General features: G+C 33.9%; 1 protein-coding gene, 2 non-coding genes and 1 pseudogene across 3 annotated transcripts; all 4 read left to right on the top strand.

Annotated features, from left to right (window-relative positions):
* The first annotated feature begins 582 nt into the window (after positions 1–582).
* Positions 583–1530, top strand: LOC120594088 (olfactory receptor 5F1-like). The gene has a single exon (XM_039852106.1). It carries the CDS (start codon positions 583–585, stop codon positions 1528–1530), a length of 948 nt encoding a protein of 315 aa, XP_039708040.1.
* An 8496-nt stretch (positions 1531–10026) lies between these two features.
* Positions 10027–10133, top strand: LOC120594101 (U6 spliceosomal RNA). The gene has a single exon (XR_005650489.1). It is a non-coding gene; the product is annotated as a U6 spliceosomal RNA (small nuclear RNA).
* A 1655-nt stretch (positions 10134–11788) lies between these two features.
* Positions 11789–12632, top strand: LOC120594083 (olfactory receptor 5F1-like; annotated as a pseudogene).
* Positions 12633–18027: 5395 nt separating this feature from the next.
* On the top strand, positions 18028–18129 carry LOC120594102 (U6 spliceosomal RNA). The gene has a single exon (XR_005650490.1). It is a non-coding gene; the product is annotated as a U6 spliceosomal RNA (small nuclear RNA).
* Positions 18130–18601: the final 472 nt, after the last annotated feature.

Genomic DNA, 18601 nt, shown 5'->3' with positions numbered 1-18601 from the left:
GTCTGCTATAACATGGCATTATTTTGCCAGCACACCGTGTAACTGGAACAATAGTTTCGTTCTAGTAAAAAAAAAAAAAAATTTAAAATATCTCAAAATCATTGTTTGGTATATTGGTTATTTGAAATAGTCACTATTTTGGCTGCATGGGGTGTAGAAGAGCTATTTACAGGGTACAACGCATACATTTGGAGTTGAGGAATAAGGGGAAAAATATGGATTCGAGTTAAACTCACACACCTGTTCAGAGAATGGGAGAGACTTCAGCAGGTTATCTGTATCCTTTGTATTTGGCGTGTGGGAGGGTAGAGAAATACATTGCATTTTCAGAAACTGGAGAGAAGTGTGTGGACTTGCCCAGTGCTTTGAGAGGACTACAACCAGATTTAGTAGACAATTGTTCAATAAATTTACATGCTTGTCCACTTGTCCACTAATTTTCCTCTTTCTTCAGTCACTCTGTTTATTACACTATATTATCCTAGGTTGTCTTTTCCCCATGTGTGAATATCTACATCAGAACTTTTGGAGAGAGAAATATCTACATTTAATGCAAGTTTAAGGAGACTCTATTTGTAACACATGACTAGAACAAATTATACTGTGGTAACTGAGTTCATCCTGTTGGGATTGGCAGACACGCTGGAGCTACAGATCACCCTCTTCTTGCTGTTTTTCATGGTTTACACACTTACAGTTTGGGGGAATGTTGGCATGATCCTCTTAATCAGGGCCGACTCTCGACTTCACACACCCATGTACTTCTTTCTGGCCAATCTGTCCTTTGCGGACATTTGTTACTCCTCCACCATCACCCCAAAGATGCTGGTGGATTTATTGTCAGAGAAGAAAATCATCTCCTTTGTTGGCTGCTTTGTGCAGTTGTACTTCTTCCTTGCCTTGGCTACGACAGAGTGCATCCTGTTTGGGTTAATGGCCTATGACCGTTACGTGGCCATATGCAACCCTCTGCTTTACCCCGTGCTCATGTCCAGGACCATCTGCCTTAAAATGGCAGTAGGGGCTTTTACAGCAGGGCTGTTGAACTCCATCGTTCACACAAGTTATATAAGCAGCTTGCCATTCTGTAGCTCCAATGTCATCAACCACTTCTTCTGTGATTGCACTCCACTTTTTAAGCTCTCATGTTCTGCACACACATGGCTGAGTGAAAGCACCATTTCCACCTTTGCTGGTGTGAATATGATCGGGACTCTGCTGCTCATCCTCACCTCCTACTCCTACATTCTCTTCTCCATCTTTCGCATGCATTCAGGGGAGGGGAGGCGTAAAGCGGTCTCGACGTGTGCCTCTCACCTGACAGCTATAACTCTGTTCTATTCCACTGCCATCTATACTTATCTGAAACCCAGTTCCAGCTACTCCCTAAGTCAGGACAAAGTGGCTTCTGTGTTCTACACAGTGGTGATTCCCATGTTAAATCCTCTGATCTACAGCCTCAGGAATAAGGAAGTAAAGGCAGCTTTCTGGGATATAATTACCAGGAAAAGGATTCTTTCATCTCTATGATTGGTTAAATTTCTGAACTAGATAGAGTATTTACTAAGTTTTCAAAGGCTAGTTCAAGCTAATAGTTTTTTATTAGAATATTTGCTAAGTAGTTGCCTTCTATAATATTCAAGTGTATATATCTGATTTGAGTATAAGGTAAATCACCAAACTTATGTGAGACAATGAGACTTTCATCCCATCATTCTATATTTTCAGAAGGTCTTAAATGAGGCTTATTGCCTAGGTAAAGGAAAGTGTTGACTGTTTAGAGACAAAAGTCATAATATCACTTAAAACTAGTCATTTAAAATATATGTAATTATCCATGTACTTTCCCCTGTGAATTATTTTTTAGTGTTTATTATTTTTAAAGATTGTTATACATTGCATTTATCAAAAATGCTTTAAATTTAAAGTACCTTTCCATTATAAATTATTGTATTATGTCTTCGGAGGACACTTAAATCAAACTTCAGAACTGTAGCTTTAATTCCAACTGTAAACTCACTATTTCCTTTTCCCTCCATGCACATACATGTTTATTAAAGAATAAAGTGAGTTTGTTCAAAAGTGTGCTACCATGAAAACTGCTGTCTGATTAGAAGGCACAAGTTACAGCTCTCATGTTCTCTTCTCAAAAATTCCCAGCCTTTCTCTTGCTTTCTCTCTCATGGAACTGGCATATGCACACAAACTACATACACACGCATTTAGCTACAGCAAAGAATTTATTCAGGATATTGCTCCGAAGGAGATAAATCAATGTTCTGTGCATGAATCTAAGACATATTCTTTTTTTTTAATTTTTATTTTACGATTAGTGTTGACATGCAATATTATTTTATATTAGTTCCAGGTGTATTGCATAATATTAGACATTTAAATAATTTACAATGTGATCTCCCAATTAGTACCCACCTCACACTTTTTGAGGTTATTATAATATTATCAACTATATTTCCTATGTTGTACTTTCCAACCCCATGACTATTCTGTAACTACCAATCTGTACTTCTTAATCCCTTTGTTTTTTATACAACTTCCAGGCCCCTCTCACCTGGCAACCAGCAAAATGTTCTTTATATCTATGAGTCTGTTTTCATTTTGTTCATTTAGTTTGTTCTTTAGATTTCACATGACACATATTCTTTACAATGGATTTTCTGCTCATAGAAATCTCTTATCAATTGCCAATAAAAATCAATTAAATTTAATATTAAAGCTAAGCGAGTGAAAAGGTACAAACTTCTAATTAGAAAATCACTGAGTTGTGGGGATGTAATGTACACCATGGTGACTATAATTAACATTACCATATTGCATATCTGAAAGTTGCTAAAAGAGCATCTTAAAACTCATCATGAAGGAAAAAGAAATTTGTTAGTATGTATAGGGATGGATGATAGCTAGACTTACTGCGGTGATCATGTCACAATATATACAAATACTAGATCATTATCTTTTTACACCTGAAGCTTATATAATGTTATATGTCAGTTAGACCTCAGTTACCAAACCAAACCAAACAAAACAAAAACTGAAAAGATAATTTAAGTATGACGAATATGGAGGTAGACAGAGACTTGGCTTAGAGAACTCTGGAGGAGACTGAGTGGGGGTTGGGGCTTGCTAAAGAAACAGCCACACTTGTAGTTTGGGGAGGAATATCCCTCACGATGCTTCCCTTGCTCTTGCTGAAGTTGCATCCCATCAAAGAGGTGACATGAGCGTCATCTGGGATGTGGCATAGCAGTCATTATGACCTATCACAAACAGGTCATCTGCTCGACTATTTGATACCCACAATGGTCCATGTAGGTAACTTTGGCCAGACGGATGTTCGTGAAGGTATCGGTGGTGTCTGAGCACCCATGGGCCATGCTCTCAGCCCACAGGTCCGCAGTGTTACCTGGCCCCAGAGGCCTGCAGTAGAACGGCCAGGATGTTCTCAGAGGTGCTCGCTCTTTCCCTGCGTAGCCTGCCTGCATCTTATGCTGGCAGCTGTTGACTGCATGCTTTCCACTTTCCCTGTTCTGGGAATGTAATGTAATCATATATGGAACCAAGATGTTTCCCTAGTAAATACTAATACTATATTTCTTCCACTAAATGCTTTAATTTGCAGTAAAACAGAAATAGAAACAATATTTCAGAGATGAATCCAGTTATTCTGAGATTTGGGGTTTTACACACATCATAATTTGAGCCATATTCTCTGCTCTCTATTTCAGCTTTCTTACATTTAATTATTCTCATGTACAAGGTCTGCAAATGTTTTCAAATTTGGGAGCTATTATCACTAATGGTTTTGCTACTTTTCAATTTATTGAATATAGACTTTTTGTATATTTTGATTATTTCTTAAATATCATTATTTATAAAAATATAGTAATTATTATATTTTCTTGCTTATTGTTCATTTGTGTGAAAAATGTTTTAAATATTTTATTTTACTTTTTTTAATTCAAAATAAATTTAAATTGTAAAATCTAAGAGATTTCTAAGTTCTATATTGAGTATGATCGTATCATTCTTTTTCTTCTTTAGGACATGACAATATTTATTAAACCCTCCCTTATGAGTGTAATTTTTTTTCTTCTACTAATTCTCTTTTGATTTTTGTCTTCTATTTTTCTCATCTTTTGTTTCACTTCGATGTTTATTGTTACCACACTCCCTATATATACAGATATCTCTCAATGTTTTACTTTCTATCAGTGGCTCTGAGTAGTTTATTAAAATTTTGGAAAATGTTTGAAATATATGCTTTTAGGCTATGGTTAGCCAATATTTTCATCAGTGGGACCAAACAGAGAATAATCACAAAATCTGTGAATGTCACACAGTTAAAAAAATAAGCCCACAAGATGGAAGGAGTGAATGAATCAATATTTAAGAATCACATAGATCTTATAAATAACAAAAAATATAATGTTATTAATAGATAGAGTCTTGAATTAAATATTTGCATATGTGGGACTGTGCTGGAAAGGGTTAACTCAGTTGGCCTTGGCTGCCCAAATTCTACATTTTCTCAAGTTCTTTAGGACTAAACCTTGACTGGGACCTGAGAGAAACCTTGGGATACCCTGCCTGATAAGAGCATCATTGCATCCTGGGGGCCAGAGCAAACACATTATGCTAATGATGTCATTTATGGTGAAAGCCTGTTTTTGTACACACAAGGCTTTGGGCAAGGTTGTGTCAGTTTGAACCCTGGGTTGGGGTAGTTGGAGACTAAGTAACTATGGAGAGTTATGTTCTGTCTCCAAGTCTGTGTACTGACTCCCAATAAAACTCTGCATACCAAGTCTTGGATAAGAATTTCCAGTTGACAACCCTTCACAGGAGTTGTTAGACCACACTGCTGGAAGCTTTAAGTGCTGTCTGCGTGATTCCACTCGAAAGGACAAGTGGAAGCTCATACCTGGTTCTCCTAGACACTGCTCTACACACCTTTATCCTTTGCCAATTTTTATTTTTTTAACTGTAATAAACCATAACCATAAGTACCAAGGTTCTGAGTTTTGTGGATCATTGAACCTGATGATGTTCTTGGGCATCTTGAACAACCACTAAGTTAAAAAATTTTTCTCAACTTTCTTTTGTTTTAATTCTTTATTTTTATATTACATAAAATATAAAATATCAGTTCATTCTAAAATATAAAATAAATATGTAAATTAGGAAACACAGTAAATGAACACATATAAACTCACCTCCCAAATTAAATTAAAAGGAAAGCGAGTATTGCCATAATTATAAATTCTGTGTTCACTCCCATTATCCTGCTTTCTTGAGAATGACAACTACTCTTGTGACTTTTTCATTATTCCCTAGCTTTCACTTTTAAAAATAAATTCATTCATATTCTTAAAACTACATTTTTAATACACCTATTTTCAATATTATAAATGTGCTATCATACACAGTTTGTCTTCTATATTGATTATATTTTTCTTCATTATTATGTTTCTAATATTCAATCACATTTGTATGTATTCCTGCACACTAATTCCACAGCTTTGTAGTATTCTTTTTCTTTAATGTGTCATAATTAAATTGTCTATTATCTTCTATTATGACCAATGTGGATATGAATGTTACATGTCACTCAGGCACAGATACAAAAATTCATGCAGGTATATCCCTAGATGTAACACTGATTGTATACATACTGAGGATAAACATATGTGCAACTTCAAAACATAACAAACTCTTTTCTAAATTTCTTCCTTACATTTGTACTCTCAACAACAGCACATAAGATCTCAGGTTCCATATCTTTGCTAACACTTATTATAGTCATTTAACTTTCTTTCCCCAAGATAGTGTGGGTGACAGATATATAAATGTTTAACACATTTGAGATTATTTTTGGTCTATTGTATTAGGTAGAGATCTTTTCTTTTATGAATGCAGATAGCATATTTTCCCCCATTGCTTTTTTTAAACATACATTCTCCATTTATCTTGAATGACACCTTATGATATGTTAAATTTTTCATTTGTGTGTGGAACTCTCTAGACTCTATTCTTATCAACAGTCAATGTTAAACTTTCTTCATTGGCAAGCTTTTCTTTATAATGGCATCAGTTGCTCCTAGATATTTATTCAAAAACGGCGTGGTCTTTTTGTTCTGAGTAATTTTACAAAATCCCCCATTACTGTGTATGGATGTAAAAGTTGGACAGTGAAGAAGGCTGATAGGAAAAAAAAATTAATTCATTTGAAATATAATGTTGGAAGAAAGCTTTCAGGATACCCCAGACCACCAGAAAGAACAAGTGGCTCCTAAAACACATTAAGCCTGAAACATACTGGAGGCAAAATGACAAAACTGTCATTCTCCTATTTTGGGCATATCATGAGAAGGCAGTGTTCTTCAGAAAAGACAATAATGCTGGGAAAAATAGAAGGCAGCAGGAAAAGAGGAAGACCAAATTGAACATGGATCATCTCCATAAAAGAAGCCATAGGCATGAGTCTAGAGCTGCTGAGCAGGGCTGTTGTGGACAGGACATTATGGACATCACACTCATTCATAGCGTCACCAGGAATGGGAGCTGACTCAAGGGCACATAAAACAACAATTTCACATAAAATTTTACACTTAACTTTGCACTTTCAGAGCATTCATATAATTTTGTTTGTAAATGTGTTGTATTTACAGACTAATTTTATAAAGCTTATGTCTTTAAAATATTGAGTCTTCCTCATAAACATAGTATCATTATATTATTTATTTAAAATATTTTAATGATGTTTTATAATCTCCATGTTATAAGTAATTATTGTTAAATTAATTTTCCTAAGGACCTTGTATATTATTAATGTTATCTTTAAAAAAATTAAATCCTAAATATTTTCTGTTGTGATATTGCAATGCAACTAATTTTGGATTAAATGATAATCTTATATATAACAACTCAGAAAAGCTAATTTATTAATTATCATAATTTATTATCTTATCCCTTTTCATGAGTCACTTCCTTATATACATATATTTTAAATTTCATTTTGATTGTTTATCTTTCTTTTGCTAGCGGCTCCCTTCAAAGAATTTTTACCAGCAATTGGCAACTATAGACATCATTGTCTTTCACATAATCTTACAGCAAATATCACTAACCTTCTTTTTATTAGCTTTGATCATGAGGTGTCAATTAAATCTTAAACACTAATTGAAATTTTGTTTGAGCCTCCAAAAGCAATGTATCTGATTTATCCTACCCCATTATTAATGTAAAGGAAAATCGAAAAAATTTGTGATGATAAATTTTTGGAACAAAAATTTAAGCAAATCAATCATAAAATTTTAACCATTAAATTGCAAAAGAAGACATAACATTAAATGTGTCTGTCCACTGTTTTTGAAGGTATCTTCATGTCGCCTTGTTAATCTACAAACTTGTAATGCTAATGTTACCACCTTTTGATACAAACTAACCATTCAAAATGAATGCCCAATGAGCCTCATTAACGAAAACCTTTGGTGAAATTTTTAGGTTCAATACAAAGAGAATACAGAGCAAGTATTAATGAAGGGATAAGTATCATAAGCAAAGATTATCCTGAGAGAAAATTGATGAATATGTGATAAAGATAAGAGGACTCCTTCCCAACTCTTTTTACTCTAGTGTAATGAATCCCTTGATAACGGCAAATTCCTACCTTTTGCATTGGGGCTAATACAAGGCTCAGCATCAGAATATATCCTAATTATGTTATTTCTTATTGACTCTCAAGAGAAATCAATAGACATTACAGTTATTTAATCAACATGTTTTTCAGTCTTCTATATAGAAAGCAAACCACATATACACTTTAGCATAAGAAATAAAATAAACTATTGATCCTACATGCTTAATTTACAACTTATTACATGCATTTGCCTCATTAATTTGAATAAACAGAGTAAAATATTAGCATCTTGAACTTATTCCTTAGATAAGTGATATACAGAAAAATGTTTATAATCTAAAATGTTATGAATCATGAATCTCATCATTGAGAAAAATGATGTATTATGTAAAGACTTAAATTACATTTTTAAAATATAATCAAGTCTATTTGTACATTTACTTACCCAAAAATATTTATGGAATGTTAATAATTGTAAAAGTTTCTGCTCTAAAAAATTTGTTAGCTAATTAAAAAAGAAAAAATATTTAAACAAGTACCAAAAATGAGAAAATCTGTTATTAATATATCCTGTGAATGCAATTGAGTAGATTCTGTAACTAAGGGCTTCATTCTATCGTTGATGTTGTAGTTTTTAAAACACTTTTAAATTATAGAGTATGCAGCAATCTTATCTCAGAAAATCAAGATTTGTAGAAATCTTAATAGAAAAATGGGTATGCTATCAGGTAACTCAATAATTAACAAAGATATTTAGCTCATTAAAATTATGCTTTTAAACTACTTTTACATTGAGTTTCTTTTGGTAATATCTGAGTAAGTGACCTGTTAAAATATGGAACTTCTCTATATTTCATAAACTGTATTGTCTATTTGATGAGTACCCAATTTATATGCAGTCAAAGACTATAATTGTCAGAATGCTAGTTTATCTCTTATGCTCCCTTCTGTGAAAGTCAATATCTGCATTATTTCATGAGAAAATCAGAAAAAAATATATGTATATATATATATATATATATATATATATATATACACACACATATATATATATGTATATAAATAAGTAGAAAGAAGGTTGCACAGATGTGTAAAAGTTTTCAGAGACATTATTAAGTTAAAGGACAAAACAAGTCCATTGGATTAGCAAAAACAAATCACTATGGTATTGAGGAATTAACTATCTGTAGCAAAGACACAACAGAATGTAAGAGTCTCAAACTACGATGTCTCTACCCAAAATATATTTCCCACTCCTTCTCTGTATTGAAAATAATTCTAACTTCAACATTTTAGCTCTTAAATTATTTACTTTTATATAATACAAATGAATATATTACAAAGGAAATGCCGAAAACAACAGTTCTCATGAAGGAAATTGCCCCAGCGGGATTATCAGCCTGCTTGAGCATTTTTAAACTTGCTACTGCTGCAGTAACCTATGCTCGTCTCTGTTTTTCTTATATTGTCACAACAGGAGTAACTGGTAGCAGGACAGTAATGTTTGCACCTTTGAACATTATATCCTCATTAGGAAAATGATCCCATAAGATGTTTCTCTAAGAATGAAAAAGTCAAAGAAGTCATGGATACTTCAATTAGTTATTGTGATGAGGAAGGTGAAAGCAAAACCTACACCACTTACTTGAGATTAAGAATCAGGATTTGAGGGAGGCTTAGAAGCCAGAGGTCTTCGATAGAAGAAACGTATCAACATATTCTGCTCACCGCCTCATTCGTCCATGGAGATATGAGGAAACCGCTAGATATGTATACGTAGCGGGTTTGCATTCCAGTAGACAGCCCTACCCCTGTTGCTTACTTTTTTATGAAGTCAGTATGTGCGTGTGAAGAAGGCTGTGGGGAAAAAAATGATTCATTTGAAATCTGGTGTGGGCGAGAGCTCTAGAGATACTCTGCCCTGTCAGAAAGATGAACAAATGGTTTCTGGAGCAAATTAAGCCTGAAACATTAGTTGAACTTTTGCTCACTTCGTCTGCAAAATGTGTAATATAATGCTTCCTCAAAGACTGGTATAGATAATAAATTGAGAATTTAAATGGAAAAGTGTAATACAGAACTTGATGTATGATGCATTCTCTATGCAGACAAAATCTCCATACATATGGACGCTCAGTGTGTTTTATTTCACTTTGTTTTCATTCTGTATTTAGATCTAGAAACTCTGTACTTTCATGTCTTTGTAGGATCACAATCAGACAATAATTGCAATAAGCCAACACAAATCTGACATAATAAAAAAGTTAGATTTTCTTATTTCTTGTTCTATTTGCTGGAATATTTCTTTAAACATTGTACAATGGATGTCTTTAGTTCTTTCTCATTAATTTCACTGAAGAACAAAGTTGGTGCTCACTTCGGCAGCACATATACTAAAATTGGAACAATAGAGAGAAGATTAGCATAGCTCCTGTGCAAGGATAATACACAAATTAGTGAACTATTCCATATGTTTTTATGGTTCATATATAAAATGGAATATTACTCAGCCATTAAAAAAATGAAATCTTAACCATTTGCAACAATGTGGTTGGACCTAGACGTTCTTATCCTGAGTGAAATAAGTCAGAGAAAGATAAATACCATATGATTTCACTTACATGCGGAATTTAAGAAACAAAAAGAACAAACTAATCAAAAACAGACTCACAAATATAGAGGACAATCTGGTGATGGCCAGATGGGAGGGGATTTGGGGGACTAGGATAAAAGTGTAAAGGGTTAAAGAAGTAGAAAGTAGTTGATTGATGGTCACGGGGATGGGGAGCATTGCATAAGGAATGCAGTTAACGTTAAAGTAATGGCTAGGTGTAGAAGCAGAGGACAGAGAGAGAAACTATATAAATGTCTACCCAATTTACTGTATACTTGAAACTAACAGTAAAATACAATTTTAAAGAAGAACAGATTGGAATTGAAGGTTGAACTTAACCAGAACACACACACGCATACACACACACACAGACACACACATTAGCAAAGGGAAGAATAATAACAAAATAATAAACAGTTAGTGGGCTAGGCATCCATTTAAAATAGGCTAAAATACAAAAAGAGAGACAAGGGAATAAGTAATTACTTTTTTCTTTTTACTTTGGCAAAAGACTTTAAAGTAACACAGAGATCAGGATCGACTTCTTGATGCAACACATGATTCCATGTGACTGTGTTCTCTTTTCTCTTGAGAATGGGAGTTTCCTTTAGAGGGTTGACTCCGCCATAAACTCTATAATCTCGTCCCCATGATTACTCATTTATCTTTACGGAAAACAAAATAAAAGTACAGCATCATATATTTACTCAGAAGGTGTCTTACTTAATCTTTCAAATAAGTCATGCAAATTTCACTGTATTTCATTTCACTTAAGAAATGAAATTCTCCTTTTTTTCATTTTTAAAATGCAACTGAGAACTCATAATAAAAAAGAAAATCACAGTCTACACGAGTAAGACTGGACTGGAAGCTACTGAGGATTTGGTGCTGTTATTCACTGCGGTGGACAGGTACAGTGTCAGATGCTACATGACAATTTGATAATGTGCTTTGTAATGAAAACAATTATTTGGTTGCTTTAAAAAGAATACAAAAACATTCTTAGGATATAATAGATGCCGAAATATCGATCCTTTCAAATGGTCACTATTTTCGCTGCTTGGATTATATGAGAATTTTGGAGTAAAAGATTAAACAGAGTGGTCTTTAGGGAAAAAAATACATTTGAGTTAAACCCACACACCTGTTCACAGAATGGGAGATATTTCAGCAGGTAATTTGTATCCTTTGTATTTGGGGTATGGGAGGGTAGAGAAAAACTAGAACAACATACATTTCCCTTTCAGAAACTGAAGAGAAGTGTGTGGACTTGCCCAGTGCTCTGAGAGGACTACAACCAGATTTAGTAGACAATTGCTCAATACATTTACATGCTTGTCCACTTGTCCACTAATTTTCCTCTTTCTTCAGTCACTCTATTTACTACACTATATTATCCTAGTTTGTTTTTTCCCATGTGTGAATATCCTCATCAACATTTTTACGATTTCCTGTAAATATTGGAGGGAGAAATATCTACACCTAATGCAAATTTAAGGAGACTCTATTTGTAACACATGACTAGAACAAATTATACTGTGGTGACTGAGTTCATCCTGTTGGGATTGGCAGACACACTGGAGCTACAGATCACCCTCTTCTTGCTATTTTTCATGGTATACACACTTACAGTTTGGGGGAATGTTGGCATGATCCTCTTAATCAAGGCTGACTCACGACTTCACACACCCATGTACTTCTTTCTGGCCAACCTGTCCTTTGTGGACGTTTGTTACTCCTCCACCATCACCCCAAAGATGCTGGTGGATTTACTGTCAGAGAAGAAAACCATCTCCTTTGTTGGCTGCTTTGTGCAGTTGTACTTCTTCATCGCCTTGGCCACGACCGAGTGCATCCTGTTTGGGTTAATGGCCTATGACCGTTACGTGGCCATATGCAACCCTCTGCTTTACTCTTTGGTCATGTCCAGGACCGTCTGCCTTAAAATGGCAGCAGGGGCTTTTACAGCAGGACTGTTGAACTCCATGGTAAACACAAGTTGTGTAAGCAGCTTGCCATTCTGTGGCTCCAATGTCATCAACCACTTCTTCTGTGACAGCCCTCCACTTTTTAAGCTCTCATGTTCTGACACATGGCTGAATGAAAGCACCACTTCCATTTTTGCTGGTGTGAATATGATCGGAGCTCTGCTGGTCATCCTCACCTCCTACTCCTACATTCTCTTCTCCATCTTTCGCATGCGTTCAGGGGAGGGGAGGCGCAAAGCGTTCTCGACATGCGCCTCTCACCTGACAGCTATAACTCTGTTCTATTCCACTGCCATCTATACTTATCTGAGACCCAGTTCCAGCTACTCCCTAAGTCAGGACAAAGTGGCTTCTGTGTTCTACACAGTGGTGATCCCCATGTTAAATCCTCTGATCTACAGCCTCAGGAATAAGGAAGTAAAGGCGGCTTTTTGGGATATATTTACCAAGAAAAGGATTCTGCTGTTCTGTGATTGTTTGGTTAAATTTCTGAACTAGATAGAGTATTTAACGAACTTTCAAAAGGTGGTTCAAGTCAATGGTTTTTTATTACAATATTTCCTAAGTAATAATATTATGTATTACTCAAGTAAATTACCAAACTTACGTGAGACGATGAGACCTTCATATCATTATTCTACATCTTTAATAGGTCCTTAAAAAAGAGGCTTATTTGTAATAACATCTTGCCTAGGAAAAGAAAGATATTGACTGTTTAGAGACAAAATTCACAATATCACATGAAACTAGCCATTAAAATTACATGTAATATCCATTTGTTATTTCCACATACATTCCTTTCCACCATTTATGATCCGTGATTATTATATATCACTTAGGTCAAAATGTGTTAAATTTAAAATAGATAACCATTTTTAAGTATTAAATGATCTCCTGAAAAGAAAATTTTAAATTAAAAAAAGTGTGGATTTAATTGCTACTGTAAAATTCCCAGTTTTTATTTCTCTTATTGCCCCTATACACATACATATTCCTTAAAGAATAAGTGTGAGTTTGTGCAAAAGTGTGCTATTAGGAAAACTGTTGCCTGTTTACAATGCACCAATTAAAACATTTCTCCTACACCCTTCTTTTCTCCTCAAAAGTTTCCAGTTCTCTTTGTCTCTCCCAGACTGGCACACACACAATCTATGAGCACACATATTTGGCTGTTGCAAAGAGGTCAGAACATGAATGAATTTGATACATATTCTTTAAAATAGGCTCTTAGATTTCCTGAGTATAAACATCTTCTAACAATTTTCAATAAAAATCAATGAGACTAATCTTAATATTAAAGCTCAGCATTATTAATATGAAGGCAGACAGGAAATTGACTTAGTGGAACCTGGAAGGAACTGAGTGGGAGCCAGGCCTTGCTAAGGACACAGCCACATTTACAGTTTTGGGAGAGAAATTCCCCATGTCTCTTTCCTTACCCTTGTCACTGAAGTCATATGTGATAGAATCTATGATGTACAAGTCATCTGGGATTTGGCGCAGCAAACTTATGGTTTGTCACAAAGCGGTCATCCAGCTTGACCATTCAATAATGTCCTCAATGGTCCATGTGGGTGACTTAGACCAGACAGATGTTCGTGAAGATATCGATGGTGTCTGAGCACTCATGGGCACTCATGCTCTCAGCCCACATGTCTGCAGTGGTTACCTGGCCCCGGAGGCCTGTGGTAGAACAGCCAGGCTGTTCTCAGAGGTGCTCACTCTTTCTCTGCATAGCCTGCCTGCTTCTCATGCACCAGCTGGCAGCTGTTGGCTGCATGCTTTCCACTGTCCCTGTCCTGGGAATGTAATTAAATCATACATGAAACCAAAATGTTTCACTCGTAAATACTAATATTATATTCCTTTCATTAGATGCTTTAATTTGTAATAAAACAGAAATAGAAACAATGTTTGAGAGATGAATCCAATTATTCTGAGATTTGGGGATTTAGACATTTCATAATTTGAGCCATGTTCTCTGCTCTGGAGTTCAGCATTTCTACATTTAATTAATCTCATGTATGGACCTTGATATGATCATGCTAATTGAAATAAGCCACACAGAAAATATTGAAAACCACATGATGTCACTTACGTGTGGGATATAAACCTAAAAGCAATAAACAAACATGACAATTGCACAGAGACTCATGGACATGGACAGCGGTTACTAGAGGGTAAGGAGGAGGTGGCTGATAGATGCGGTAAAAGGGTGCAAATACGTGATGACAAAAAGTAATCTATGGGAGGTGAACATACAATGCAATATATAATGACTTATAGATGAATTGTACACTTGAAACACTAGATTTCGTTAACCAATGTCACTATAATAAAAAAAAACTCAAAAAATAATTTATCTCATGTACAAGATTTACAAATATTTTCAACTTTGAGAGCTATTATCACTAATGATTTTGCTACTTTTTAATTTCTTGAATATAAGCTTCTTATGTAAATTTTGATTATTTATTAAACTCAATATTATTTGTAAAAATATTTTAATTATTATATTTTGGCTTATTGTTCAATGTATTTGTGTGAAATATGTTCCAAATATTTTTTACTGTATTTAACTCAAAAGAAATTTAAATTGCAAAAGCATTAAGAGATTTCTAAAATTTATATTGAGTGTAAATTTATCATTCTCTTCTTTCCTGAAAATATTTATTAAACTATCACCTATAAATGTAATATCTTTTTGCTTCTTTGATATACAGTCACCATTGTTTTCTGTTCTCTAATGAACCTGGTCTTTTATTTTATGTGAATATTTAATGTTACTATATTCTCCAAATATATACAAATCAATCAAAATTTTGCCTTATTCAATGTTTTTTTGGTAATTTACTTGTTAATATTAATGAAGTTTGAAATGTATGCCTTTCAGTAATGTTTTCGTCAATATGATTAGATTTAGCCAAATAGAGAAGAGCTCACATAACCTGTGAATGTCACGACGTTAGAAAAATAAGCCAACGAGATGGAAGGAGTGAATCAAATTTTAAGAATAACAAAAATCCAAAAACAACCAAAAAACTCATTAATAGATGGACTATTGCATTTAGGCAAAAAAACTGTACATATTGATATTAATATATCAATTTTGGATTTAGTTTATTAAGTGTAAAGTAGCATAGGCAATGTAATTTTCATGGGGCTATTAAAAATGAGAAGACATACGACTGTAAGTAGTAAATAGATAAAGGCTAATGCGAAGATAAAATGAAGTAGTAATCCCATTTAACTCAACACTGGTCAAATAAAATCAAAGATAATGTGCTAATTCATATTCAGTACATTTCAATGGACAGAGATAAACAATATTATGTCAAGGAGGTAATGCCCAAGTGGTAGGGGTGTATAGGGAAAAAATCAAATACGAAGTGATTGAATTGATGTGAGAATATATAATCCGTGGAAGAGGGATGTACAAAGAGCTTTATGGAAAGCATAGAGCTTAAAACCGATCAGAATAGTATTTCTGTTCAATTTACTGACAATTGTTACCCACTTCTAGAGAACAAAATTATGTAATATATTTCAAAGCTTACCGATTTAAATAAATTAATATTTAACTGTTAAAAAAGAAAATATACAACTTTATAGAAACAATGTTAAAACAAATAGCCTGATCAAAAATAGATGAAATGAGTGTCAAATAGTATGTTTCACCAGAAGGTAGAAATGTAGACACTTTTACATATAATTTACTGCTTTGGCTGAGAAATTGGAATGTATTATTTCTAAGATTATCTTATAATTTTCTGTTTAATCATCAAATTATTAAATACGTCCATGCATCACTCCTGAGTCTCTGAAGAGATCTTGGGATATTTCAGCCATTTAGAAGAACTTATTGCTTCCAGATTTGTTACTAAACAAAGAGGTGTTGAATATTGGCCAAGAAATTTTGAAATTTTGCCAACGAGAGATCAATCTGATGAAGACATCTGTTAAAAACTCTGACTTTCTGACTTGGACTCCAAACCTCAATATCCTGAAATTGTACAATCATATTTACCGTGTGTTGCAAAACAAATCAAATCAATAAAATATAATTTACTAGCTAAGTTTGTGTTGAGAGTATGTCAGATTCATTAACATACTGGAAAAGGAAACAGAAAAATGAAAAAAAAAAAGTACAGACTTGAGAGGATATGCAAATAGAAGATTTATTTACCTGGAAAACACAATAAGCAGCAAAAATAAAAATAAAAAAATGTTAAGTAAAGGCCGAGGTTTTATTTTACAAATCATAAAATCATTATGCCCAGATCATGTGTTACATAAGAAGACTGTGAGTCAGAATAATCTGAAGTGCTGGATTTGGTAAGAGCTGGTGAAAAAGAATAAATAACACATTTAAAGAGCAAATGATAAAAATACATATACAGTGTATTGTAATGACTTAGCTTAACTTCCAGTAGTTGTGCAAATACCGACAGTTAGTGTGGGCTCACAGAATGGTGCCAACAGAGGTCAGAAGCAGAGTGAGAAAAAACAAGTTTTATTTTTAAATGGGCCATTGCAAGAGATTTTTTTCAGTATTAACAAAAATATGCCATCTTGATTGTGTTGGTGCTTACAAGACTGTATGTGTTTGGCAAAACTCACCAAAGTGTTCACCTCGAAACAGTGATCAATTACAGGAAGAACGATATTATACAATAAACCTGACTTTGAAAACTGATGGTTTCTAACTCATTATTTTACAATTTTAACTTTATTTTAAATTGCAATATTATTATTGATTGTTTTTCTGCTCTTCTCGAATAAAATTTTTTTCAAGATTTTCAATAATAATATTTTGTTCAATACTTTCAATCTTCTTTTTGATCCTCATTTTCTTTAGAGTTCAATAATGTCTTCTTTCTTCAGAACATTTTCTCCTTCTCCTTCTCCCGTGGTAACTCGCTGTGCTGATTCTTCTCCTGTCTCTCTTAATTCACATTTCTAGTTGCTCAATTAGAAATTATTTTTAAATATTTCCATTTCTTAAATCGTTGATTAAATTTCATATATTAGTAAATATATATTATGTATTTGATAGATGTCAATTTGGGGTACTTTTTATTGACACAATGGAGGGATCTTTAAAAGTCAAGTTTTTAAGGTGTATTTGCCATGATGTTACAGACTTTCTTTCAATATAGAAATATCTATCTACTCTAATGACTGAATTTACTAGAGGAAATACAAACGTACACACACATATACACATATACAATCTTCTAAATAAGATGAAATAAAACTAGACAGGAAAATAAGGTAGCTGGGTATTAACACTTTTTTTTGAAGTCTGGGCTTAAGTCTATTCTACTTCCTAACACTTTATACATTGGGAAGTTTTTTTTTAACAGCTTGAAGCTTTGCTCACTTCATCTGCAAAATCTGTAATATAATAATGCTTCCTCAAAGACTGGTGTAGAAAATAAACTGAGAATTTAAATGGAAAAGTATAATACAGAACTTGATATATGATGTGTTCTCTATGCACACAAAATCTCCGTACATGTGGACACTCAACGTGTTTTATTTCACCTTGTTTTCCTTCTGTATTGAGATATGGAAAATGTGTACTTTCATCCTCTTCCAGGATCACAATCAAACAATAATTGCAATAAGTCAACACAATTCATATGAAATCATAAAAAAGAAGTTAGATTTTCCTACTCATTGTTCTATTTGCTGGAATATTTCCTTAAACATTGTACAATGGATTTTAGTTTCTTCTCTTTAATTTCACTCAAGAACAGAGCTGAGTGCTCACTTTGGCAGCACATATACGAAAATTGGAACGATACAGAGATTAGCATGGCTCCTGCGAGGATAGCACGCAAATTCGTGAAGTGTTCCATATGTTTTTATGATTCATATATACAAAGGAATAGTACTCAGCCATTGAAAAAATGAAATCTTAGCCATTCGCAACAATCTGGATGGACTTAGAGGTTATTATGCTGAATGAGATAAGTCAGAGAAAGATAAATAACATATGATTTCATTTACATGCAGAATCTAAGGAACAAGAAGAACAAATAAATCAGAAATAGATTCATAAATATAGAGGACAATTTAGTGACGGCCAGAGTAGTGGGGTTTGGGGGGCTGAGAGAAAGCCATAAAGGGTTAAAGAAGAACAAAGTAGTAGTTGATAGATGGTCACGGGGATGGGGAGCACAGCAAAGGGAATGCAGCCAGCAGTATGCAATGGCTAGGAGAGCCAGAGAGAAAGAGCAATCAGGGGGATTGTTTCATAAACAATATAAATGTCTAACCGATGAACTGGATACTTGAAACTAATAGTAAAATAAAATTTAAAAAAAGAACGGAGTT

This window comes from Pteropus medius, unplaced genomic scaffold (genome assembly GCF_902729225.1).
Source record: "Pteropus medius unplaced genomic scaffold, Ma_sr-lr_union100, whole genome shotgun sequence".
In the NCBI taxonomy this organism is placed as follows: Eukaryota; Metazoa; Chordata; class Mammalia; order Chiroptera; family Pteropodidae; genus Pteropus; species Pteropus medius.
The sequence above is the reverse complement of the archived record's forward strand: the minus strand, read 5'-3'. Positions and strand labels throughout refer to the sequence as shown.